General features: G+C 47.7%; 1 protein-coding gene across 1 annotated transcript; it reads left to right on the plus strand.

The window, feature by feature from the left end:
- The first annotated feature begins 1270 nt into the window (after positions 1-1270).
- SDC1 (syndecan 1) lies at positions 1271-27798 on the plus strand. Its single transcript, XM_030037840.2, has 5 exons — positions 1271-1618; positions 22919-23000; positions 24060-24553; positions 24794-24923; positions 25488-27798. Exons 1-5 carry the CDS (start codon positions 1559-1561, stop codon positions 25652-25654), a joined length of 933 nt encoding a protein of 310 aa, XP_029893700.1. The 5' UTR covers positions 1271-1558; the 3' UTR covers positions 25655-27798.

Consider the following 27798-nt stretch of genomic DNA (forward strand, 5'->3'; position numbering starts at 1 on the left):
CACAACAGTTTTAGCCACATTGACTATCCAATTAGGTCTATGAAGCCTTTGGGCCACAGCTGTAGGAAGGGAGCCTGGGTCTGGCAGAGATGGACCAACACCCACCAAAAGCCTCCTGAGCAACCAGGAAGCGCCGGTTACGGCTCTTTTTTGGGTACCCCCCCACCCCAGCAGTCCCGGGGCAGCACGGTCCCATGCCCATAGGCTTGGCCACATCCCTCGTCCATCCAGCTGTTCTGCACGCATGCGGTGCACATCAGCCAACGTGCGCTCCTGCAGCTCCCAGCAGCAGTATTAATTCTTAAAAACTGCCTTTTTTTTTTTAGTAATGTTTGCGCACACATTCAGTCGCATTGTTTATAGAAAACACTTCAACATGCGCTGGCACACACACGTGAGGAAAAAAAAAAAAGGCAACTGAATTGACTGGAAGCAAACAGGAACTCCAGCCCTGACCCTGTAGGCAGGGTAATAAAATTCAGCCCGTGGTCTATTTTTTGCGGGATGGTTGCCTGCCTCATTTTTGCTATCTAGGGTGAGATGTGCAAACGACCCACCCGCAGCAGCGCTGAAGTTGCTTCTAACTCGAGAAGCGGGGGTAATTTATTGCAGGAGGGCGCTTCTTTTAAAGCAGCACTTTTTGCCGCAAACCTCTCGCAGCATTTCACACTGCCAGAAAACCCGAGCAGCAGAAAATCGGGTGCGACGAAGGCGCGCACGGGCAGAGGGTGCGGGGCCAGCCCCGGGGATCCGCGGGCGGGAGGGAGGACAACCCCCCCCCCCCAAAAAAAAACCAAAACCAAACTTATTTTGTCGGGGAGAACCCCCCGCGGGAGGGGATGGGGAGCTTCGGCGCAGACGGGCTGTCCCGGGAGCGGTGCCGGGGGAAGGGGGGAAGGCAGAGCACCCCCGTGATTTTCCCACACTGGAAAGGGAAGGGAGCGCTTTTAACACCGTCGTTATTATTAATAATTATTATTTTTAGCGAGAAGGAAGGAAGCTCGGCGGGAGCATTGCCGCTGCCGCAGAGGAAATCTGCGAATGCAATGGGAGGGAAGCGACGGCTGCCGCCGGCCGGGGATGGGGATGGGGATGAGGATGGAGGGGGGGGACACAACGGGGGGGGGGACGGGCCGGGCCCCGGGCCCGGCGGTGCCGGCGCAGGTAGCGCGGCGGCAGGAAGCGGGGGCGGGCGGCAGGGCGGGCCGGCCGGGCCGGGCCCGGGGCCGGGGAGGGGAGCGGAGGCGGAGCCGGCCGGGGAAGGGGGGGGGGGGGGGTTGGCCGTAAGGTGAAGGTTGTTGCAGTGAGTTCATTAAAAGACAGAGTTCAACTCCTCGCCGCCGCAGAGCGCTGCTGGGAGGGTGGTTCGGCGGCTTGCGAAGGGGGGGGAAAAAGAAAGAAAGAAAAAAAAAAAAAAAAAAGACAAAAATAGAAAAGGGAGAGACCCCGCAGCTACTTAAAAGAACAGTAAGAGGAGCGGGGCAAGAGCGGCGGAGGAGACCGCGGGAAGAGGGGAAGGGGCAGGCTGCGCGCTCCCGAGGCCCGGCGAGGAGGAAGGATGATGATACGCGTGGTGGCCGTGGGGCTGGTGGCCCTTTGCTTCCAGGCTGCTGTCCCGGTGAGCCCGCTGCCGGCGGGGCGGGGGGGGGGGGGGGGGCGGCGGCGCACGTGGGGCGGCGGGGACCGGGCGGGACCGGGACCGGGGTGGGCTGGGGGGGCCGTGGCGCCCCGTCAGCCGCCCGGCTTCCCCCCCCCCCCCCCCCCGCCCCGACAGGTTCTTGCAGGGGAACCGTGCCCTGCCAGGAGGGCTTCGGTGGCCTTTTGTGCTGGCGGCGGGCTCCAGCCCCCGCTGCCCCGGCAGCCTTAATTCAAACCAGACCCGCTGCGGCTGATCCCGACCTGCCGGCGGCTCCGCCCCGGCGCGCTGCGCTGCGGGGCGGGCGGCGCTGCCCGGTAACCCCCCGCCGGGGAGCGGCAGCCCCTCGGTGCGCCCGGGAAAGGGACCGGGGCGGCGGGGCGGGACGGGGGGGGGGGGGGGGGATGCTTCCGTCCTCCCTCCGGCGTGGAGCGCCCCGTGGAGCGGGCGGGTTGGGGCGAGCGCTCGCATGCGGCCCTTTGTGGTTCGGCGGTGGCCGGGGAGCCCTCCCCCGCGGTCACGGGTGGCTTCTGAAACGGGGGGGGGGGGGCTCCTGCCGCGCCCCTCGGCGCAGCCCGGCGCCGAAGGGAGCTCGGGGTCGGCTGCTCCCCGACCGCCTTTGTGCCCGGCAGAGGGTCCGCCCGGATGCCTTTTCCTCCTGCCCACTAAAAAAAAAAAAAAAAATCCCGGGGGTCGGCTCGGCGCACAAATCCTCCGGCTGCCCCCCCCCCCCCCCCCCCCACCTCCCCGTGCCCGGGGCGGGAGGTGGGGGGGGGGCGTCCGCTTTCTCCCTCCTCACCGCCCCCCCCCTCGTTTCGTGCGCTCCCCCTGAGCGGAGTTAAGACGGCCACGGGGAGGCTGGAGCTTTCTCCAAACTCCGGTGTCCCGGGGACGGTCCCCGCGGGGCTGCGGGCAGCCTCTCGGCCCGGGAAGGCTCTGCCTCCGCGCAGCAGCAGCCGCCAGATGTCATCCGTGAACAGAAGATGGCCGTGCGTGTGTGTGTGTGGTGTGTGTGTTCCCCCCCCGGCAGGCTCCCTGCCTCCCCTCTGCCTGAGGAGGGCCTTCCCACAGAAACCTGGCACCGCCGCCTCGTAAAAGTGCCTCGCTTGGCCCGTGCGGGGGGCCCGGGGCTCGCTGCGGGGGGTGAGCGGGGGGGGGGGGGGGCCGGTGGCCGCCTCTCGAGGGGCACAGAGCCCGAGTCGCCGTCCCTTTCTCCTGGGGGGGGGGGTGAGGGACACGGGCTCCCGGCCGCCCGCCCGGGCGTCGCTGCCGGAGTCTTCTCCTTTGGGTGCGTTAGAAGGAAAAAGTGGGACGTGAGGCTTTGCGTGAGCAGGCGGGATCGCCGGAGTCAAAACCGGCGGTTTTTTATTTCTGGAAGGGAATAATTGGTTTGAAACTTGTCTGGAGATGAACTACAGGAGCAGTTGGATAAGGAGCGGCAGAACAAACTGCTCGGCAGGATCCAGGCTGCTCAGAATACCTCCGGTTTTCCTGTACCATTCTGCCTGGGAGCTCTACCTGTAGATCTGGACACGTACACTTCTAGCCCACGTGGTAGTGAGTGGTTACAGCTAAAAATGACAAGCATGTGTGCGTAATCAGCTCTGTTTCGTGGGGAGAGGGCTCTGCTCATAGCTTCTGAATAAGCTTTCTGCTGAATAAAGTGGAAAAACTGCAGTTAATTTGCAGCCTCTTTAGCGCATTCAGATAAAATTCCCCTGTGATAAATATTCCTTACTAGAAATGATAAGGACATGAAGTAAATGCTTGTCTGGAGTTTTTCTGTCTGCAAGAGACACGCAGGCTCGGATGACGCTTCAGATTGAGGGGCTTCCTGGGTGAACGCATGGAGGAACCCAAGTCCTTGGGGCTCTCCACAGTGACTCAGCGTCGAGGCTGTTTCCCTTCTGGTGATCACGTGGCCTTTCTCCCATGTCGAAATGTCAATGACACGGGCTGAGCTGCCTTTCCCACCCATCTGGAATAATTACGTGTTTGCATCAAGTGGCAGAACGCCTCGTGTGTTGGGCACAGAAAGCAGAGTGACCTTACGCAGTCCTTTGCATATGCCAGATCACAGCGCTGCGGGCACTGGCGTGGTTGTGTTGGGTTCTTGGTGGTCCGATTATTGGAAAGCTTGCCACTGCTGCTGGCACGTCACTTGACCCTTGGCTAGTGCCAGATGACTTAGAATCATAGAATCATTTAGGTTAGAAAAGACCTTCAAGATCGTCGAGTCCAACCATTAACCAAGCCCACTAAACCATGTCCTGACTTGACGCATCCATGCATATTGTCATAGAATAATAATAAGCAGGACCAAGAAAGTGGCCGAACGATAGCGCTTTTCTTTCCAGGTACTCTTACCCGCAGGAATGGTTGGGGAGGTTCCTGTTCTTCTTCAAGGTGACGCTTCGTTGCTCAAAACACCTTGTATGAGAGTAATTGCCCTCTGCTGTTATGATGGGGGCATTGATTTCCTTGAAATAAGAAGGCTGATGCATCTTAATGGATTAACCTAGTTATTCTCTCAAATGGAAACTTTTACGTGGTATAACCCTGCCATGAAGCTGACTGAGCCAAGATGCATAGCCTGCTGCAGGAGGGCAGTGGACAATCCAGGCTGTACCGTGAAGGAGAACAGGGGTTTGATTGTTTCATCTGGTGTAGGTGCATGCTGGCGGTTAACAGAAGCTTAGCAGAGCAGGCAGAACCTTTTTCCAAGGGTGATGTCATTCCTATCTGAATGTAAACTAATTAGAAGAAATTAGGTAGTCCAGCTTGCTTATTAAACATGTAGGCAGTGGATAAGGAGGAAACACTTTCTGCTGTAGTACCTGCAGAGCGGCGTCACATTATTTATCAAGCACTATAAACAGCGCTTCTCCATCTGAACACTCACTTGCTGGTGCCTACCTGCCGGTAAAATGGTGACTCTATTGTATCTGGTCAACTTTGATTAGAGCAGAGACTAATAAGCTGTGGTTTGTATCGTGTAAGGGGGCTCTGGTGCAAGTTTGTAGTCCTTTGTTCCAGGTTTCTCGCCGTTTCAAGCATCTAGAAGAGCTAACATTTTTAATGGCAGCACTCTGAAACTTCTGGAAACCAAACAATCCTCTCTAACAACCCGAGACAAGTTACAGCAAGTGCAAGAAACCTGTAAGCCTTCTAAAATTAAGCTAGTGCACTAACCTGAAATGTAGGCTGCTGTTTTAGCAGCAAAATTGGTCCACGTTAAGTACGTGTTTTGCATTGCTAGGGCTTAGGTGTCTCCAGGTGGCCTGTATAGTAGCGCTTTGTCGTAACCTTGTTTGAAGTGGCTCCTGTGTCCAAGAACCACACTAATGCCTCCGAGAGGGACATTCCACACTGGTTTGTGTCATCCGGCATCTAGGGAGATGAGATTTTAGTAGGGCCTGCTACAGGGAGGAGGGAGCTTCTTGGGAGCGAGAAGATGGGACCGGACCCCTTTCCCGAGGAGGTGCTGTCAATGACAAAATTGCTGTGCTTCAGCATTGCAGCGTTAGTATTTTTGTCTTGGATGTCTCCTACTCTATTAACTCAGAACTATTAATACAGCACTCCGGGACAGCTGGAGATTGATGCACTCGCTGAGACATAGGGTACTTCAAATGGCACTAGTCCCTCAGGACAATGCTCAGTTGATGTTAGGGCACCTAAATGTAGGTGTCTGTGTGTGTGCTAGGTGCCTAAGCCCTCATTATAGTCACGGTGATGTAATCAGTGGAGCCAAAGAGAGCGATTATCTGACCAGCCCCTGCACGTCTACTTCAAGATGAGTTTCTTTGCCGGGGCTTTGTTGACTAGATCTCATTTTGCCTATAAGGGGAGCATCGACACCTTTAGTGTCTTTACCTGACAGCAATTTAACTCAAAGTGATAGTCTTTTTATTTGTGAAGTTTTCATGGTAACTCTCTCCATAAACAAACAGACTGGACAGGTGCTGTTTCTGTGCCAAGAGAACTAGCAAAGCAGTGGGAAACATCAGTTCTCAGCTAGAACAGCAGCTCCCTCCTGTTCCAGTGCAGCTGGATCGGTGCCTCCAAACAATACCGTAGCCCTGCTCTGCTAAAGGCTGTGGAAGAAATGAGGGAGTATAGTTGGGTCCTGTATCAGTGTTCTGGAGCGAGGAATATGAGCAGAAACCTAAGTGGATGTATTTTTGGGGGGGAGGATTGCGAGCTGAGCATTTCAGTATTTAAAGGCGCTGTTTCTTTGTGGATTAGAAGTGAGGAACCTTTGTTACTCCCTAGACTTTGATACAGGCAGTGAACTTGCAAAGTGGAAGTTGTTTTGACCAACAGTGCAAGGACTTTTGGTGTTTTTTACAGGCTCACTTCTCTTCTGAGCCGAGAAGATACTCTAGGCTGCACAGGGCATGTGGTGTCTCCTTAGGAGTGCTGAGTGTCAATATTATTAACAGGTCCTAAGTTAGAGTTGGCTAGCGTACTTCATTTGAACTACTGCTCTGCTAGGCTACTGGTGTACCACAGAAATGAGCTTTATCTGGCCTGGCTAGAAACCTGGGATAGTGCACTTTCTACTGGAGAAATGCTAGTGGAGATGCTAGTGGAAAAGCTACTGCACTGTGAAGCCTTACCTCAAGGTGAGATAACATTTGGACCTCCTACAAGCAACTCTTGTGGAGCAACATCTGCTAATGTGGTGGTTTCCCAACCTCTCAGTTTCTCAAGCGGTGCTTGGCTGCAGTCGACGTTCTGGGTCTTGTGGAACCGGCATGGGTCCAACGGAGTCTGTTAGCTTGGGCTCCTTGCCATGCTTGACTGTAACGTTTGTATCTCACCGCTGAGACCAGTCTCACCAGTGAGGCTTGCTTTGCTGGATGGGAACCAGCGTGTTAGTGGGATTTGGATGGAGTTGGTAATAGAACTTCCCGTTGAGTCACTGGAGCTGCAGTTACAACTGAGTCATGGAGGTGTTGTAAGTTATGGCTTTTTCTGCTAGCCTTCTAGTTTGAAACTCCTTCGGGTATTGATCAGTTGAAGAGCTCTTGCTACTTCACTGAAGTGTCTTGCTGCTGTGTTCTCTGGCAGAACTGTCTTCTCCATAGCCCTTGTTTTTGCAATATGGTTCTCTTTAATGTCCACTCATTTTGCCTCTTAGTGTTCAGGGCTTTTCTAATAACTGAAAGGTCTTCGGGATTGCTATGGCAGAATGACTGCTGACTAAATCAAAGGTACTGATAAAAGATAGGGAACTGCCTCCCAACCAGCTTAGAATACTCGTGGGTATCTTGCCTTTCGTGGAGGCTTCTGTGTTTTTGTCATACTCCACCCCGTAACTTTTCTGCACTGCCTGTGCAGTAATGACAATGTCTTGTATGCCAGTCATGGAAACAAAGGCTGACGGTCTAGATTTCTGGCTGTAGGGAGTCCCAGGCACACACTCTTGTCAACCAGCCTTCTGCAAAGTACAGCCGGTTCGTGCAACAACTCCCCTGAGTGCCCTGGCTCCATCACCTGAGCGTACACAAGCCATCGCTAGAGAACGGGGGTTGCTCTTTGTCTGCCCATGCCCCGTGATGAGGAGCTTATTGCCTCTCAAATGGAAGGAAACTTGAACTCCGTTCCAGCTGTAAGGGGAGCGTGCCGAATGCTTTCTGGGCAGCGCTGCAGACCATGACTGTCCTGTGCTGTACACAGAAAAGCTCTTCCAAGTCGTTTCTAACGCTGGTCGTGGTCCGCATCCTGGTCAGAGCCAGTCAGCAGCTCCAGTCCAGCCCCTTGCAGCTAGGGATTACTAGAGGAGTGGACTGTATATTGAAGCCAGAGGTGGGCAGGGGAGAGTGGAGCCAGTCTACCATCTGGAGAGCAAGCAGTGATTAACGTAACGATTTCCAGATGAGAGCTCTTGTGAAGCTCCATGTCATAGCAGTGGTACTGCTGCGGCTGTGTTGGTAGGGAGCCTTTGTATGTTCCGTGGGGATCAGAGCTGGCAGCTGCAGTGCTGTAGGAAGAGACTACCAGACTCTTTCCTGTCCCAAACCAGGACCCTATTGCTGCCTTATTGTATGCTTTGAGACCAGTGGAGAAATATAAATACAGGTATGTATATATTTATATAGAGAGATATCTGTCCCCGTCATGTGCTGTTTGTTGACCAGCTCGCAGCAGGATTTGGAGGCCGTGTGCCCTGACCCCAGGATGGTGATCTGGGAGATCTGATGCCTGTGCTCTGCACAACCACAAGAGCTCAGAGCAGCCTGTCTACCTACCAAAACATCAGTCTCTGGTAAGAGATCTCTGCAGAAGAGAGGACCTGTTATCCCACTGACCAGCTAACAGGTATCTTCTTTAGGGACAAAGCCCAGGCTTTCTTTGGTCAAGAAATTGAAGGGTAAGGGGAGTAAAAGCCCGAACTAGAGGAACCACAAAGGTTGCTTGAATTCCTATCTAACGCAAACACTAATATATGTGATATTTTTCAGTCCCCTGTTGTGGTCTGTGCTTATGAAACTGTAACAGAGACTCTCGCACCAGCAGATTTGATGGCCAAATGAGATTTGTCCACCTCACTGGCTCTAACAGGGTGTAAGTGGCACCTACGTGCAGTGGAAAAGTGGTAGTGAGGCTTGCATCGAAACTTGCCTAACAGCCTGCAGCTAGACAGCTTTGACTTCTAAATCTCTTTCTGTCCTAACGGAGGAATCATCTAGATTGTGACTACTTTCCCATCAGTGAACAAAGCACCTAACAAAAGAGGCTGACTCTGGCGTGTCTGGGCAGTGGCAGAGGAGTGCTCTGCTATCGTGCGCTTACATCAACTGACTCATGGCCTCGAAGAGGAAAGCTGCTAGCTTAATCCTCCAGCAGCATCGGCTCTGCTCTGAAGGGTGTTTAACTTGCAAAAAGTTCCTCAGTCTGCATCTGTAGTCGCACCGAGCTGTGAAATGATGGTGAGTTTCTTGCTACAGAAGCTGGAAGATGCAATTATGAATAATTAGAAGTCATTACTGCAGTGGCTGAAAGTGCTAACTGCTCAGTATGCCCCCACCTCCCCAGCATGCAGCCAAAAGGGGTTAAAAAGATCCACCAAACCTCCTCACGCTGATTCAGGTAAGTAAAAGAGGTTGGACACTAGTTGTCCTGTGGCCAACTTAAATGCTAGAGTCTCAGTTGTATAGCAAATCTTATTTTCTGACTTATCCTTTAACATTCTCCCACCACCAGACTGCCTCCTGGGGAACCTTCCCATGCATTATTTGGGGGCATACCAGTTGGCAAGGCTCGAAACTGTGCCAGAGATCATTCTAATAATTTGATGGTATAGATTGTGTTCCAGTGCCCGGGGACGTTCCCTGATGTTGTTTAATTTACTAGTATGGATGTAGCCAGTGGGTCTCTGGCAGCAGGCCCAGAATATTATGAAATTCTGAAAACTGCAGTATCCAGTAAAAGAAAGTGAAAGTTCGTAATAGGAGATCACGACTCTCTCACTGAAAACTCAACCTTTTTGGATGCTTCAGAAGGATGAGCAACTACAGTTGCGTGAGAAATCTTGTGTAATCAGTCAGCTGAGGTTTGCGAGGTGAATACTACAAACCTGGAACAGCAAAGCATTCAGTGTAGTAGTGTCGTGGTTTAACCCCAGCCAGCAACTCAACACCATGCAGCTGCTCGCTTGCTCCCCCCCACCCCGCCCCAGTGGGATGGGGGAGAGAATTGGGGGAAAAAAAAAAAGTAAAACTCGTGGGTTGAGATAAGAACAGTTTAATAGGACAGTAAGGAAGAAAATAACAGTGATGATAATAAAATGACAATAACAATAATAAAAAAAATTGGAATATACAAAACAAGTGATGCACAGTGTAGTTGCTCACCACTTGCCGACTGATGCCCAGTTAGTTCCCAAACAATCCATGCCCCCGCCCCCCCTCCCCGGGCCAACTCCCCCCAGTTTATATACTGGGCATGACATCACATGGTATGGAATATCCCTCTGGCCAGTTTGGGTGAGCTGCCCTGGCTGTGTCCCCTCCCAACTTCTTGTGCCCCTCCAGCCTTCCTGCTGGCTGGGCATCAGAAGCTGAAAAGTCCTTGGCTTAGTATAAACACTACTTAACACACTGATGTTTTCAGTTGTTGCTATCAACATTATTCTCATACTAAATCCAAACCATAACACTGTACCAGCTACTAGAAAGAAAATTAACTCTATCTGAGCTGAAACCAGGGCAAGTAGTGATGGTGCTGGTACATGCCAGTGATTCAGCCTGTGCTTTTAGAATTGGTCCACAAGGTGGTCCTTCAGCATTTTATGCTCTGCTTTCTTTAGAGATATATTGTGCTGACTAGAGTTGGTAGTCAGTGAGTAGACCCAGAAGTTTATTCATATATGAAATATCTTTAACTTAGTGATGTTTGAACAGTGTCTTACAAGTTTGATCTGTTGTTATGTAGCATCTAGCTATCCCGATGGTACTCCTTGCCAGAAACTTGCCTGAACTAAAGGACGTGTTGTGGTAGGAGTAACTTGGTACTAAAGCACTTCAGCTTGCCTTGCAATCTTTGGTACTGTTTTATTGATTTGTCTTAATGCCTGACAGTCCATCAGAGGTGGCATTAGCGATGTCTCTTGTCTCTTCACAGTATAGACGTGTAAAACGCAGGGATGTCTAAATCACAAATTAAGTCTTACAGTTGCCCATAGGAGGCAGGGGAGCATCTAGACTCCACAAATGTGGTAGCATCTCCCCCTAAACGTTAACCTCCTCAGCTGATTTGGTGACTGCTCTGAAACAAGGCCATGGGGAAGCCAGGTAAACAAACAGTATACCTCAAAATGAAGGCATGAGGTAGCTGAGGCTAGTATCTGTTACAGTAAGACTTGCTTGGATCAAAGGGAAGCTCTCTGGTTTTTCCTGCCTTTGTAACAGTTCCTTGTTCAGGGCTCTGTGGTACTAAATGGTGCAACTGAGTGACTCTAGGTCGGAGTTGATTACTTTAATCTACTAGGTTTTTGGTCAAGAAATGCCTAATGCTCATTTCTGAAATGAGTAGAACTATAGGTGACTAGAGCACAATTGCAGCAGCAGTTTTAAGACTGTTTCTGATGGGAGGATTTCATTTGATGCTTCAGCTTTGAAATGATACTTCAACACCCTCATGACTCAGCTTGGAAGTACACCAGCCAGCTTCCATAATCTCATTGAGGTGTTGCATAATTTAACTGTAAACGGGGCATTGGTAAGCAAGTGCTGTCAGAACTTTGTGTTACATGCAGGATTAACAATGCTTTTGTAAACCTGAACAGAGAGACCATTAGTGTCCTAGAAGAGGCACTGAGAGCTTCATCTCTGCACCGTTTTATATGGGTAGATCCCTTGCTGTATGCTCCAGGAGTTATGAACATGCATATTTCTCAAAGGGAGTTCATGCAGCCTGAACTGTGTTCTATGTTAGAGTAATTCAGAGAAACGTCCAGCCTGTGCCCAAAGACCATCTGGCCTGCTGCTGTTTATTCCAAGGAGACTAGTAGTACCCGAAACACGTACGTGCTGCTTTTCTTTAGCACCTGCACTCAGGAGCTGCGAAGACTATGTGGAAGGAAGGGCTGATGCTGAAAGTGCCTCTTTGAGAAGACTCTTGGGATGGGGGAGCAGGGTATTCCTGATCTGAGATGTGGCTCCTGCATCTGGTGGAGATGTTTCAGTCCTTTTGTGCATATGGCTTAGTCATGCTGGTGTAACTGCATCTGTTTGGCAGGGAAGACTTCTGCATTATAAATAGTCTAGGCTTAGTCAACACTGTAGGATCCTGTGGATAAAACAGACCTGATATCGTGCCTCATAATGTAGGGAGAGACTTGATTTCTTCACATCCATGCTGGTTTACTTGAAACTGGAAATGGTGAGGCGTAGAAGCAAATGCAAAAAGTACACTTAACAGTGTGTGCTAGTGTAAGACCTGCCAAGGCGCAGGAACTGCCCTGCATTGGATCAAACCCAAAATCTAAAGCTGCTTGCATGGTCGGTGTGAGTCCAGCAACTGGCTGCTGACTGAGACTCGCAAGTTCCTTCTTAACAGACCAGCAGCTGACTGGTGTGACTCTTGCTGTGCAAGAACAGAGTTTCTTAGAACTCATCAGAGCTTAGCTATAGGGAGCACGACCAAATCAGGAGGGAGCTACCGAATGCCAGCTCTTGGCTCATTTTGCTGCCCACGTCTAACTTACCTCTGCAGCTCCCTTGCAGATAGTCAAGATCTTCTGTAGCAGACTGACAAATAACAGCACCAAGGGATCAGGTTGTGGGGTGTGACCGGCCGGGCCATCTGGTGCGCACATGTGAGACGGAGACTGGGACAGTGTCTTTTCAAGCCAGGCAGCTCTTTCTGGATACTTCCAGTTCCATGATCAGTCAGCTCTTCAGTGGGGGTGTGCCTGAAGAGGGTTAGTGGCGGTGTCGTAATTAAGAAGCTGGGTATGAGATTTATAATGAAATACAGCATTCAAAGGTAACGGATGTCCGAGATGTGTGTATGGAAAATGCAGATTGTTAGCAGAAAGAAACATTTCACAAGCATTGGAGACTTCATTGTGCCTCCTTCTGGAGAGAACGTGAGTTTACAAAAGCGATCAAGAAGGCCTTGTCTTGGATTGTTGAGTCTCAGGCTGGTTGTCATGATGTGAAGGACTTGATGTATGTCCTGTAGGGTAAGCGATGAGCAGATGAGCGGGGAAGCTAAAGCAGAGTTTGATAGCAGCAGGCCTTACAGCTGGCAGGTGTTTCTGCCACTGAAGTGTCAGCAAATAGAAAGTAATTTTTGTTGTCTTGTGCATAAGCAGTTGCCATAGGATATATTCAGTTGCTATAGGATCTATCCTCCTATAAAGCCTTAAGTCTGGGTGGTTCCACTGTAACTTTATGTAACTAATCAGAATACCTTGTCAGCATTTTTTGTTGTTGTAAGGCTAACTATTTGTAGGTTTAAGGAGTCTCATTAAGTTTACTAACTAACCTGCTTTAGCTGAGACCTTTAGTACTCCAGGGTTGCGAGTTCATCTTTCTGCTGAGGTTTAAATAACTTCCTAGCTGCTAGGAACCAGAAGTACTACCAGTAAACCCTTAGTTTGATGATACACTAGAGATTTTTAACTGAAACTTGGATTTCACTGACCGAGCGTAGCACTGCAAGCAGTTTGCTCAAATTAGAAACATATCTATGTATCACTAATAGAGTGAAAATGCTTCTGTGATCCTTCAAGAAGATCTTACAGCTTTGTCTCCTGGCTCCTTGGCATATCTCGTACTAGGTAATTGCTAGAGTTCAAGGAGGAGAAGAGGGAAACTCCCAGGATTGAGATAAGAAGCTGGGTCTTCTCCTAGCCTTGTGCCTGGATACTGAAGGCTGTTGCACTTACTCTTGCCTAATAATAATTCCTGGAGGCAGGAAGTATTCCTGGCTGCATGTTGGCTTCCCTTCCTCAGGTGAAGTAGAACAGCTTCTTCCCCCCCACAATACCATGTAGCATGGTGATGAGGTTGCTTCTGACTTCTGGGAACACATCTGCTCAGGTCAGAGCCCTCATGCAGCTGTAAGTGATGTTGCTTGGGGTAGTTTTCTGATCACATAAAAGCTGGCATGGAGCTCATGTGAAATGGGTAGTAGTTCCACCAGTCAAGTTTTATGACATTTGTCTCCAGGAAACAGGACCAGAGGCACACACAAGTTTTCCTGGTGCTGCTGAGCAGCATCAGTGATTCATAGTGTGCCACCAGCCTAATTTGAAGACTTGAGATGCCATAGACCACATCACGCTTTCCAATAGACACGTCTCTGATTTGTGAGCTGGGGCTTCCTGAGCTGAACGGCTGAAGATGAAAAGAGCCAGTTGTGCTCCTGTGGGACCACAGTCCCTGAACCGCCTCTCGTGTCCCGACGTTGGTGTGCCGCAGCCTTGCGCCCTGTTCTGCAGCGATGGCCTCAGCAGGAGGAACGTGCAAGGTTGAGCCTCTCGGCATCCTGGCACGTGGCCTACAGCTGCACGCTGACCAGTTTGAGCTAACAGGCCTACTGGAAGAAGACAGTCTCAAATGGGACGGATGGAGACACTAGCCACTTTGCAGCTCTTCCCTCAAACCCAGTCTTGGACTACATTCATCAGTCTCAGGGCTGTAATGCTAACTGGTCTGCTTTACTGGAAGCTGGGTTGTTTCTTAGCTTTATGGGGAGAGGAGACTGGCTTCTCCAACCCGTGCATGCTGTCAAGGAGCAATCGGGTGGTCTGAAGCCTGCAATTGCCGTTGCACGTGCCGGGAAGTCTCGGTGGTTCTGTAGCGAGTTTCGCTCCAGTGGCAGTCCTCAGTGCTGGTCCCGTAAGACAGGGTGAGCGGGTGGCAGGAGATGGGGCAAAGAAAGGAATTTGCACCCAGATGCAAGCGAGGCTGTTTGTTCATGGTAACAGACGTCAACGCATGGATGGGAATAATTGGCTAAGGATAGGGACCGGTTTTGCTGGGACTGCTGTTGAAGACATAAGGTCAATGTGTTTACGTGTGTTGGAGGGCAACATTACAAAGTCCAGTCTCCGTTTAAGTGGCTATAACTGCTGATGACTTGTCTGAGGTGGGTTGCTCAACCTCACCTGCCTGAACTCCACAGCAGGCGCTGCGCGTGTGCTGCGGTCATCCTACACGTTGTGAACTAGCCATGTCGGAATACGTGGTAGCCCGGGGGCATGTGGCTGTGCTACTGCAGGGGGGGAAGAGGCAGCAGGGACCTTAGTTCCTGTCGCTTTTAATTTCTTCTTCCGTCAGGAGGGTCATGTTTATCTGTGTTGCAGTTACTAGTATGCATGGGTAGTAGGTTTTGGGCTACTAAAGTCCTTTTGCTGGATGGGTTTCTGTTTCATAAAGATTTTCTGACCTGCAGCATACTCCCCTTTTTTACCCTTACTTTGTCAGGGTTCCTGGAACGGGCAGCCCACCGCTGGCTTTGGCTGAAACTAAGCAATTCTTGGTCTGTACTTTTCTAAATAAGCAGATGAACTGGCTGTTGCTGAAAGGCTGAATCTTCTCTGCTAGTTTTGCTACACTAGAAAGTAAGAAGTGCTGGTGACTTTAAGTCACAGGGTTTTACAACAAGTTAGGTTTGTCTGGTCTCGGCTTATGCACCTCACTGCTCATCTCAAGCCAGCTGAAATAGATTGAAATTAATTCCCCGGGATGAACTGGAGCTGTTAGCTGTATGGCCCCACTGAGCTGCACCTACTTTGCACAACTCTTTGAGGTTATACATTGACTGTGGCTTTCTCGTGCTATCTGAAGAAATGAATGCCTGAACTATCAAGTATGTTAAAGAGCTGCAGGGAAGGCTCTTTAAAGAAAATCAGTTATAGCATAAAACTGAACTGGCTGCTTCTCATGAGATTAGCTGCAGGGAAAAGAGCTTTCTCATTAGACTGCAACTTCAAAACACAGGCTGCCTTGGATGTGGGAGACAAAAGGTACCGCGCTTTTGGCCACGTTGTGACAACCTGCACCTGCCACTGATACAGAGTTGAGTTGAGTGTTTGTTGTGTGCCACGTCTGTGGTTGTGTTGACCTGTCGGTGAGATTCAGTCATTGGCCTGGGCTGTATTGCTTGGCTGGAAGGAGCAGGTTGGCATGAGTGAAAGCAGTGTGTAGGACCTTACTTGTTTGATACATCCTCCAGGTGGAAAAGCAGGAGCACAGCCTCTGACTTGCTTCTCTGTATTGCTGAAGGACCGACCAGACTTCTAGGGGAGCTGGCTGAGAGAGAACTTGGAGGCAGCTTAGCTCTTCTGCATCAGAACTGACATGGTGCTCTGTACGCTCCTAGCAGCACGCACGAGTGACGTGTTGTCACTGATGCTGTGTACGTTGCATGGCCACAAGGTTCCCCAGCTGTGGTGTCCGTCAGCCTGTTGGACTCCTGCTATCCCTGGCTTTGCTGAGCCCTCCCTGCTGAAGGACATGCAATATGCCCTTGTCCGGTACTGAACTGCAGTCGCACCGTAACTCCTGTAAAGTTCAGGTGGCTCAAGGCAAAAGCAGTACTACTGCTTTTCTGAATAAGGCATCTATCTAGCCTTTATGACTGTGTTTAGAGATCCGCGAGGACTTAAAAATGCTGTTGCAAGACTTCGGAACAAACCTTATCCATCATGAACAAACAAACTCTGCAGGAAAGAGCTCTCCCTACAACCCCTCTCCTTGCTCCTTTTTGTAGGAGCCCTTTGAGTCAGCCTCTGCTTTGCATGTTGCCTGCAGTCTGAGGGCGGTGATGCGCATTTCCATAATGCGTGGCGGTGGCAGGGATGTTACTGCCCCTCTGCCGCAGGGTAGGGGAATGTGTGTCAGCATCCCGGGAACCCAGGCTGTGATTCTCTGAATTGCTTAAGCAGCCCTGGCTGCCGCACTCTGCCCTGTGCCAATGCAAACACTTGTGCATTCATGCACCGAGCAGGATTGGGGAACTTGTCCTGCTGGAAAATTCTTTGCATGATGTTTTCTCCTCTTTTTTTTTTTTTTTTTTTTTTTTTTTTTTTTTTTTTTTTTTCACGCAGACCAGTTCCCTGATCTGGTTCACTGTGGGACTGCACGAGCAGCTATGCAGGGGATGGCCCAGGAAGCATGAAGTGACACGCTTTTGTGGGACGCGGTAGTTTAAAGGGCCCCACTGCACAATGTGAAACCCAACCTGACGGTGACAGGCTGGTTCGTTTTCGCTCTTGGCATGTTTGATTGCTGTGTTTCAGCCCTACGTAATTAAAAAAGTTGCCCTGTCACAGTAAGGAGAAAATGTAATGCTGATTGGGTAATAGTGTGGTACTTATCGGGTGAGCCTCTGGAAGTATTGGGACTGTAGCGGCTGCGTGTATAGGGTAGCTGGATGCTTTTCTTCTTTGGCCACTGCATCTTGTTCAAAGGATCAGAGTATGCTTCTCCTGCTGTGGCCACAAAACTCGACAGAAAAGGAGGATCAAAGCCTAGGGGACAGTGGGCAGAGTTTACAGTCTGGTCTGTTCTCCCCGTAGTGAAATAGATCCTAAAAGCTCTCATCCTATTTTGAGTAGGGATTGGAAGGTATTTCACTGCCTTGAGTGCCAAGAGGTGGCTACTGTGTGACGATCAGGTGGTTCGTGCCTCAAACAAAAGCAATTGCTGTTGCAGCTAGGAGCTTTCCCTCAAAGATAGTCCCCTTCGCAAGTCACCAGACAAAACCAGAAAAGGAGGCCAGTAAGAACTCGGTTAACCAAGATTCTCCAGGTTCCTTTATAGTAATAATGATCTGATAGAGAAGCAGCCAGATTAACTGGCATGTTTAGCTCTTGCTGCTAAAATGGTGCTTGCATTGCTAAGCAGAAGAGCATCCTTTACTTTCCACTTGAGAGCTGCCTGACGGTATCCCTTTGGAAGGAGCACCCTGTGAGCCACTAACCAGCCTTGTTCCAGTTGACATGAACTGATAGTTGGAAGGGTGGGGATGATGAAGTCTGGTATGCAGCAAAAGCTCACTGAGGGAGGCGGGAAACGACACCAGCTGAAATAGGGAGGGCAGATAGTTGCAATGCTTTGAACAGCCTTGATCAGAACACTAGCCAGGGATAAAAGTACTGCTTAAATCTCGGCTATGCAGTCCATGGGCTGTTTGTGGGACGGGTTGTAGCCGTCTTTCTGCTCTTTGGCCTGTGCTGTTAGTCTGGCTGTTCTAGGAAGAAAACCACTTCATTAACCTGCAGGGTCACCAAGCAGCACTGGTGGTTAACTTTAGCAGCGGAGTGACAGGAGAACCAACTGGAAGAGCCATTAGCTGAGATGGTGCCACACTGCTGCTGCTTCTGATGCCGCAGACTTGCACGCAAGCTTCACTTCTGACTTGCTGCATAAAAGCGTCAGCTGTGTTTCAGCTACTTCAGAATTATGGCTGACTTAAAATTGAAGGTCTGCAGGGTCAACTTAATGGTAGCAGTCTGTATGCCTACAGAAGGAGGGGGATAGGTGAGGGTGCTGGTGGTTTGTGGTTTGGGTTTTTTTTTCCTTTAACCATTTAAGCTGTCTGAAGACCATGGACATCTGGGACTGTAGTTAATTATGCGTGGGCTATTAACTGCAGAATATCAAGGTTTAACAAAGCTAAAATTTCTTTCAGCAGGTGGTTTTGTCTTCCCACACACTAATAGCAGTATTTTGAGGTTAGAAGCTCTTCAGGCTGCTCTGCCTCAGATGGCATTTCTGTTCGAGGGACTAGCTCTGCTCTTCAATATATAGAAAAAAGTGAAAGACAAACCTTTCTGTTTGAGTTTATTTTACAGCTGTTCAAATCCTTGTGACAGTCTTTTTCCAGATGCTCCAGTGCCATATTTAGTAGTGAAACCAGAGAGCAAATGCTTGTCTTGTTCTTGTATGTCTCTAAACAAGAGCAAGCCATTGGTTTTGCTTCCCATAAAGTTGGAAGAATCTTGCAGGATGCTCACGGAAGTGTTTGAGGTGGGAGAGCTCATTACAGCTCATTCCTTTTCAGCTGAATAAGAAGGATTTATTAGGAGAAACAAATGTGCAAATTTAACAGCATTATTTAGATAATGGAGGATTTCAAGTGTTTTTGATGCTGCTGTGGCTGATCACTAACTAGGATTAATAAGAGTGGGATACAAATCATCCTTAATCTAGTTTAGGGCTTGTGGCAGCTTGTGGCAAAGCCAGTGTTTTTGCTTACCTCAAAGAGCAATTTGAAAAAAGCTGCTTCCTTTTACATATACCGTGGCTCCAAATTAAAGAAATGTGGTTCCCAGTTTGGGCGGGGTGAGATCAACTAACAAACTACAAATCTCCCCTTCATCATGAGAGAGTACTTCAGATGTGTGTTCTAGCAGGAGGGAACTTTGTGGCAGCTGACGCGATAAGCACAGAAAGATTCATGTACTGAGACTGCAACCAAAATGAAGACTGAAGAATAGTTAGAAATTATGCTTTTTTTTTTTTTTTTTTTTTTTTTTTTTTTTTAAAAAGTCCAAAGTATGTCAGATTTCTGGATCCAATAATACTGCTAATGAGTTGTGAAAGCCTGGCCCATTCTTGATTAACTTGAAGATGCCACTAAGCGGCTTTCTGGTTGTCCCAGCAGAACTGAATAACTATTGTTCTGCAACAATACAGCGCTCAGCAAGAGCAGAGGCTAACAGTCTCCCCAGGGTTTCCCCTAAACAGGCTGCTTTGATACTTGGGGAAGGGGGTCTTCCACTGGTTAATGGGAACTGGTTAACGCATATCAAAAATGCTGTTAAAAATTTTACCCCTCACATGCAACTGAATTCAGCGACACCAAATCAAAAGGGCTTGGCAAGTTATTTCTAATGCGTTGTCTGAGCTGCTAAAAAAAAAAAAAGGCAGCTAAAAAGATACGAGCTTGTTAAATGGTAAAAAAGCAACGTGTGCTGTAGGTGCAGTGTAAGAATTGAAAGTTTTTTTGACTAGAATACATGAGATACCATCAGAGATCCTGCAAAGGATCCCACCGTCTGAACTTAAATGTGTTCATCCAGCCTCTGCAGCATCAATTACTATCTGAATGGTCCACGAATAGTCTCAGTGGACTGAAAAATGAACTGGATGATGATGGAAGTAATTTCTAAAAGCACATCCACATTAGCTGATTATATCTAACAGTCTGGTAATCAAATTTTGAGCTAAAGTAATGCAAAGTTGTTGGTAGAGTAATCTTGCTTTAAGCTGGAATTTATTTTCAGCTCTTTCGTATGATAGCACAACCTGGTGATTCAATCTGTGTTCTGTGCCCCTAATCCTCTTGACTAATCAAAACCTTTCTCATTGGTGTAACTCAGCTGCAATAAAAGGTCATGGAAAAGCCCTGACCACGAGGTGTTTGTTGTCTGAACAGCACGGTCCGTCTTCCTGATGCAAACCCAAATTAGTTCAATCCCTTCCAATGCTGTCCTGAGTCAGTGTTTTATGTTAACCTTGCTGTGTCTGAAATCCTTCAGCAGCAGATCGTTATAGAAGCATGACCTTTCTGCAGTACTTGTGTTTTGTGGTGCCATAAGGAAAGGTTACTGCCTTTCATGCTTACTGAAGCGGTAGTCTATGGAGCAAGAAGTGTAGTCTTTCTATAACCGTACAGTTACCTAAATAAGGCAAACGTTCCCTTAATGCTCACGTGTCGTGAAATCGGACGATGTCATGAAGTTACATCACTTTGTGGATATTCTGACTGGTACATCTGCATAATCCTGTACTGTCCTTTGAGTATTTGGGGCAAAGACAGTCCCTCTCAGATCCCAGGCCTCAAACTACCTGGTCAAAGGGAGATGCCGCAACTCCCAGAGGAGCAGCTTGGGACTAAACCCTTTGGGACAACTTAAGTAGAAAGACACATTTAGTGCAACTTCACTAAGTTCTCATATAAAGCTGTGGAAAGCAGGCTTTATTAATCCTGAATCATGTTTTCTGTTATTCTCTTGAAGTACAGTAGCCAACCTCAGGGGGCAGGAACCGGTCTGAGTCTGCCTTCATGTTTGCAGGTGGCTGCTGGGCAGCTCTACACTGGAACAGCATGGGTCTCATTGGTTTAGACTGGGCTGCACTGGACTTTCCTCCTCTTAGGATGACCTAGCTATCCCTGCTAAGATACAGAAATCAAACTAGGATTCAAAGAAGTGCATGACGAAGGCTATGGAGAAGTAGAACGTGCAGCAGCCTGGGAAGAGGCTAAAAGCTCAGGTGTGAGGGGAAATGTAAGGGTAGGCTGGCTGAGCACGCTGGATAACGAGAAAGGAAGCGCGGCATGACTGAACAAGCCGTATCCATTAACACCACAAGTGGAAGGGGTGCTGGCTCGGTAGTCAGGATCAAGAGTTGCCATTTCATTTCCTGGCAGTCTGTGATCCTTGCTAAGGTCTGCAGACCATCAAATCTGTCCAGGAGTTCTTGGAAATCCTGTATGAGCTACGCCTGAAGATTCAGATTTGGGGGGACGTCAGTCTCAATCCTAGATAAAGGTGTATGGTGACATGTCTTACACTGCATTGGCAGTCCCCTTCCTCAATAAAGAGCTGGAGAGATTGCTTTCTAACTGCTTCAAGGTAGAGTCTTCCCACTGGGAGGACAATGCACCCCCCCTTTTGCAATGCATCCTTTGCACTCAAAACCAAGCGGAGTGGGAGAATAAAGGATTGTGCTTGCCACTGCTAGTGCAAGAAAGGAGGGAGAAAAGTGGCCCCCAACCCCCCCATCAACCAAAATGGTGCAATTTCTGAAGTCTGACTTCACTTTTGAACGTACTGGAAAGGACGCTCAAGGGAGCAGAGTTTGGGAAGCCTGGCAGTTCTTTCCATACTCTTTATGCACCAACAGTTCGTACTCTGTAATATTTGAAGTGTAGTGAGATCAGCTTGTGTGAGTCACTGACCTTCGACACAAGAAGAAAAACATACAGGAAGTACTTACCTGACCTACTTTCCATGGTTGAGTGCAAAAGCACAGTGCAAACAAGCAGGGACAAATCTAAAAATCCAAATTACCTCATGACATGCAGCTAAACAAAAAATTGAAGGGTAGTTTCTTCTTGGAAATTACTCGAGAAATATGCTTGTAGAAGCTTGAGGGAAAGTGATTTGTTTTGGTTTGCTTTTTTTTCCAGTAGAGAAGGAAAGTGCTAAAAAGTTTAACGTCTATATGAGTTTTTTTTGTTCTTACTTTCTTGTTGTTTAAAAAAAAAATATCTAACTACAATGATTGCCTAGAAGGGATAAGATCTTGGGCCTGATTAGGCTGGTGGCAGCTTGCATACTTGTCTCAGAGAGGTTGAATCTAATGGGCTAGTTAACCACCTTGGAAAGTAGTTTTCTATGGAAATGTGGGGAATGGATAAGGTATTAAGGACAGAAGAGAAAACTGGATAAACCTGGTATCTTAAAAGAATGAGAAGGAGATAGGGCCAATAAAGGCAGCCATGTAGGTAATAAAGTGACAATGAGAGAGCTCAAGTGCTTTGTTTGACAGATCATACTACTGCTGACTAACTGCTTCCTAGGATGAAAATGAGTGTTATAGTCATTTTTCAGTGACACCGTGTTAATGCAAGCTAGAGAAATACAGTGGCCCTGGTTGCAAACTGGCAAGACTGTATGTTGTTCTTTTTACGTAATAAAATGAGATTTCACACTCCCGATAAAACTATGATCGGCTTGGATGATGCAATGCAATATCTCCGAAACTTGCAGATGGGGCAGTGGTGGAAGGGGATGACAAGGGCATCTTGAGGATGGGATAGAAATCAAAATTCTGGAAGATGGGGAGTGTAGTGGGATGGGGAAAGATTAAATTCAGAAGAAGTGACTGACAGGGCTTTGGTTTGAAATTCAAGAAGGGAGAATGACAGGTTAGGTAATGGTAGCCCTGCAGAGATAAACCTGGGGCTAGTTATGAGCTGAGAGTCAAGCATGTTGTACCAATAGGAACAGTAAGTTTATACAGCAGAGGGCAACAAGGTGCACGAAGTGATCACTCTGCTTTATTTAGTGTTGTCTTCTTTGGATATCCTGAACAGCTTTGAACATTGTGTGTTATGACAAACAGGTGCGGTGGAACAGGGCTTTGGCCTCTTGTTTCAGGTACTGAACTGTGCTGGTTAGTGTACTCCTTGAAACATAAATGGAGAAAGCTCAGGGTTGTATTCTCCTACATGGAAGGCTGGCTTCTACCTCCGGACTTAGCCTGAGTGATCATGCTTATAAAAAGGGAATCTTATTCTACTTCCAGTTAGACGCTGTAGTTTCGGATATGTGAACAGCGCTGGAAGGGCTGAAAAAGGCAGAGAAGCCAAACCAATATGTCTCCCTTTCCTTTCTGCTCCTTAGAAGTAATGCAGTAATTTACAGATGAAGTGGTTGGTAGATAGCAAAGACATGAGCAGGCAGAACCTGAAGCAGAATGGTTATGTTGTGTAAGGACTGAGCATCGGCTGCTACCAGGATGCAGCTCTAAACGGATTCCTTGCTTTCTTCTTTCCCAAAGCAAGTGCAGCCTGGAAGCAGCGCAGAGAAGGGAGACAGCAAGACTGCCCTTTCCAACACTGAACAGGCTAACCAGAACTACTCTTTTGGGGAGGGAGGATGGAATGAAGAAAGATGAGAAAATGCAATCTGAACAAAGACAGTTTGTGTAACCTTCAGGAGCCCTTAGAGGACTCTGCGCAAGCAACACGATAACTTTAAGTAAACTCATCGCTAACACACCTTTCCCCTTCTCTTTAAAGCAAACTACAAATCTGAACCTTCCTCCTGAAGACCTTGATTCATCTGGTGATGATGACGATGCGTTCTCAGGTTCAGGTGCAGGTGAGTTATTAGCACTTGTACTGTTCGTGCTTGATCCTTCCAGAATGTGGCAATCGAGATCTTGATGAGCATCCAAGCTAAAAGTGGGGAAGGGAGGAATCATATACACCCCCCCGCCCCAGAATATGAGAATTGGGAACACAGAAAGAGCCTAATCTATTCATCTTGTATTGCTTCAGATACTAACAATTAGCAGAAAATGAGTTGTAGGAGACTTGAAAGGGAGCAGAAGCAGGCATATTCCATGTGACTGCTAGTATGAGATATTGTGTGAAGAATGTTATGAAACTGGACTGATTCTTTACTCATGGGGAAGAGAGACTGTAAGAAGGGGCCTTTGTCCTCTCTTACGAGCTGATAGGAGATAGCACTCGAGGGTGTGTAAACCCCAACCTGCCAACATACATCAAGTGCAAATTTTATATCATCAGAGGCGCAAGTTCCCATTGGCCATAATTTTTTAAAAGTGGAATAAAGGGGGTTTAGGGTGGGGAAGAAGTCTATCAGAATGATTACTAAACTGCATGAGAGAGACCTTTGGTGTTCAGTGCTGAAGTTGAGGAGATGCTACCGAGGAAAGAGCAAGCTATTGAAAGCTAACGCACGGTATCCTTCTGCTTCCTTCCAGCCACATGCTTGTATTTTAGATTAAGTTCTGCAGGAATAAGACCCTGACATCAGTGCCAAATGTGCCAGCGACTAAGGGTGTTTGAGTATATGGATGACTGCTCTGAATCATATAAAAATATGTTTATGAGAAAAGAGTCAGATAACCATCCTGAGCAACCAGTGTAGTGGAAGCAGATGTCCCCCTTGTCGACCTGTCTGCAAACAGACTAGCACTTGTGCCTTGGGGAGGAGCAGATGACTAATAAAGTACTGCTGAATAGCACATTGGTCTGTCCCCTCCTTATTCCACTGAAAAGGAATAACAAACTGAACTGCTGTTGTAACGAAAATTGGCTATGCAGGTTAGGCATCCTCCTTAGAGCAGCATCCTGAAGGTACTATTAATAGGTCTCTAAACTGGCCAAGGATAATATTTTTTTTGTTTTGCAGGTCCCCTGACTGACCAGTCTCACACCTGGAGAATCCCAGGAGAACCAACTAATTCCTCATTACTGGCAACACCAATGGATTTCAACGAACAGCTGTTTCGCGGGACTGAGAGCCGAACTGAAAAGGAAGTAATATCTCCTTCTGCGACCAGTAATGTAGTGACAGAGGAGCCAGTGGTAGCTGTGAAGGACGAAGTGTCCATCCTGGGCTCTCCTGATGAGAAACCAACAAACGATGCAGTTACAGCAACAGTGAGAAGCCCCACTACTCACTTGCCTTCAGTGGTTCATGTAACTCCTTCAGAAGCCTCAGGCACGGTCCACGAGCTCAAACCTAAAATCCCTAGCTCTGAGATGCCAGACACTGAAGACGTGCCTGAGCCCCACTCTACCATCCATCCTGAGGGAGACATCACTGCCACCCCCACGACGACAGCTCCCAAGGATGTTGTTCCTACACATGAGGAGGTTTCTGAGGATGGCTCCGGAGACCCGGTGAGGACTAATAGCTTTGACACCCACTAATAGCTTTGACACCCGTTCCAGGGAGGTGGCTTTAGTATTATCTAGTAAGTTGGTTTTGCAGGAAAGGGTGGTTATTTGTCGAAAACGATGATTGATTTACTAGGTTATATTGGTGGAGGGTTTTAGATGAGAAAAAACCAAAGCTGTGGAAAGTCTGCAGTAACAGACATGATGAGAAACATGAATAACCTGCCTTGTATGTCCCAACAGGGAGACTTCATCTTGACTAAAGATGAGGATTTGGTCCCCACCCAGAACTCAGAAGTGCCAGCTGACTCTGGGAGGAATGCCAAAGCAGCAGGAGCCTCGGGAATTATGGACAGAAAAGAAGTTCTTGGAGGTACCTGATATTCTGGATTTCTAGTTGGTAAAAGCAGACTCTCGTAGGAGTCTTCCAGGCAGCAGAAGCTGCGGTTCTGCAAGTACATCTCTGAGTATGAAAGCCGACCTTTTACATTAGATCTCTGAAATAAGGGTGGTGATTCATGATTCTGTGTTGTCAAAACCCTAACAGGGGCATAATATTAATCTGCTAATCGCAAAGCTGCTACTGCTAGTTATCTGGAATTTTGTGTTTAAACCTATTGCTTCGCTCCTCTCAAAAATTACAGTAAAACTGCTCTAATGCTGCCTGGGTCAAATTACTAGAGTTGAACAACGTAGCCTTACGTGCTTTGCAGCGTAGCCCGCTGGGAGATCTGTTTCTCTAGGTTTACCTCGTGTAGATGAGCAGGCTCTCATCTTGGTAACGGCAGGATGACTGGTTTGGGAAGGGGGCACAAATTAGTTTCTGGAAGTCATGAATTCAGGGACCGCGCAGTAAGGAACAATCTGGAACTTACAATGATACTAGCGTTATCTGGTGTGGCGTCTAGAGTAATTTGTGGCTTTTTCCCCCTTCTAGGTGTTATTGCTGGAGGACTAGTAGGCTTGGTGTTTGCAGTGTTTCTAGTTGCATTTATGCTGTACAGAATGAAGAAAAAAGACGAAGGCAGCTATTCACTGGATGAACCAAAACAGTCTAATGGAGGATACCAAAAACCACACAAACAAGAAGAATTCTATGCATAAACAGTGATCTTCAGGACACTTCTTATTCCACCTTTCTTGGACTCTTCTCTCCCTGCACGTGGACCTCCTAGTGTGCTTTGCATTAAACTTAAGCCATATGATCATTGGGTTATTTGCCCTTACCACTTTGCCATTGGAAATTTTATAACTACAAAGTAGATCTGGATTCATTGAAGATTCCCTGCTTTCTTGCACAACTTTTTTATTTTATTTTACTTTTTTTTGAACAGAAGTGGGACCGCAAGTTCCTAAACTCACTTTGGTTTACCTAAAGACTGCTGGGGCAGGCGGTGGGGAGAAGATAAGGGAGCACTGTATGTATAAACCTCTTGGTATTTAGGGAAAGGGCTAGCAAGAATAAACAATTATCAGTGCTCAAATTCTATATAGCAGGGATCCTTCCTATTTAACTCATGTATGTATTTTAAGTGTAACAAATTGCTGCGCTGGGCAGACGTTTGGTACACTGCAATCCTCTAGCTCTTTCTACCTGCCGTGTTTGGAGCACTTAATGCCTATGAAACATCAAGATGAACATGATTTCTAGTGAAAGGAGGTGTGAGGGGCAGGGTAAGCAAATGACTGTCACGCGGTTTAAAATAACTTATATTTTGGAAGCATTATCCTGTAGTCGGAACCAGCTCCTAAGCAGTTGGTGCATACAGTAATACAAAACAAATCCCAAAGACCCGCAAACTAAGTGGAGAGTTCATTTTACCAATAGCGTTGGACTGTCCCACTACCCTCTTGCTCTTTCTAGGCTTGGGTAAGAAATAGGTTTTTCTAAGCAGTCTCATCTCAGACATTCCCTCTGCTTAGGTGCTGAATCTAGGCTGGGCTGTCATGCTGCAAATACTCTTATCCCACGCTACTGTGTAGTCACCAGGTGACTGACGGCGTGTTGTAGCACCTACCTCTCTGTGCACTGTTTACAGCGGTTGTCTCGGAACGTGGTCTGCCGTCTATGCCACAGAATACCTTGGCACACAGGGGTGGAAGGTAGAAAGCAGCATATCGTGACTTCGCAGCTAAGGAGTAGAGAAGCATAGCATCTGAAACAAACCTGACGAAGGCTAAGTGTAGGTGGCCTTAAATATATACAACAGTTGGCGTGCTTGACTCTCGCGACTCCAGAACAGCTCTTCAGAAGCTGTTCCTGCACTTTGGAGAGAAGCAGCTCCAGGGATGTCAGACTAGTAAGGGCCGAAAAGCACCTCCTGACGAAAGTCTGGATGCCTGAAGCTGTTGGTGGTCAATGTGCTGTCAGATGTGGGGCACTGAGGCCTCATTGGGGGTCTGGAGTTCTCCAGAGTATCTCAAACCGAGTGAGAAGAAAAGTGTGGTGTTCTGCACAAGCCTTACTTCTGCTCTGCCTTTCGTTAGCTTCTTGCAAGTTCAGTTCGTCATCACTCAGTGCAGAAGGTATGGGGTGGGTGGAGGAGTGTTTACAACTGATGTAAATATTTGTACTGTTGAGCCAGAGGGAATGATTGGAGAATATTGGAGAATATTGCAACAGTTGGTACAAATGTTGCACATTAACAGTAAAACTTAAAAACCTGCGTAATTTAAATGAAGTATAGAACACTCCTGAGCTGCTACGCAGCTAAAATTGGTGCCTTCTCTGCAAACCCAAGAAAAAACCAAAACACTTCTTGATTCCAAACTCTTCTTTATGCACAAGGAAAACTTGCGCATACGTGTAGCTGGCTGTTTTTAAGTAAAGCTGCAAAATCCATTACGTTTGTTTGTTGGTTTGTTTTTGGTGTTTTGTTTTTTTTTTTTTTTTTTACTGAATGAATTTTTATAGGTTAATGCAATGACCAGATGGTGTTAATTTCAGCTGTAATTCTTTGCTTTGTATAGGAATGTAGAAATGTTGTTTGATAGGTTTATCTATGAAAAGGTTCTTGTAAAGCACAGGAAGATAAAGTGGTAAACTTCAGTTGTACCTCACAACCTTGCTAAGGGGAAAGGAAAAAAACTGTATATTTTGGTAGTCTAAACTGACAGTTTGTGAAACAAACATGACATTCTGTGTTATTTAAGTGGTACAAATGAAATATGAGTTCTAACAGAAGATGCAACATTTGGTTATCTGTATGCCATGTAAAAGTATACTGCAATAAATGGCATTTTGGCAA

The sequence above is a fragment of the Aquila chrysaetos genome, chromosome 15 (assembly GCF_900496995.4).
Source record: "Aquila chrysaetos chrysaetos chromosome 15, bAquChr1.4, whole genome shotgun sequence".
Classification (NCBI taxonomy): domain Eukaryota; kingdom Metazoa; phylum Chordata; class Aves; order Accipitriformes; family Accipitridae; genus Aquila; species Aquila chrysaetos.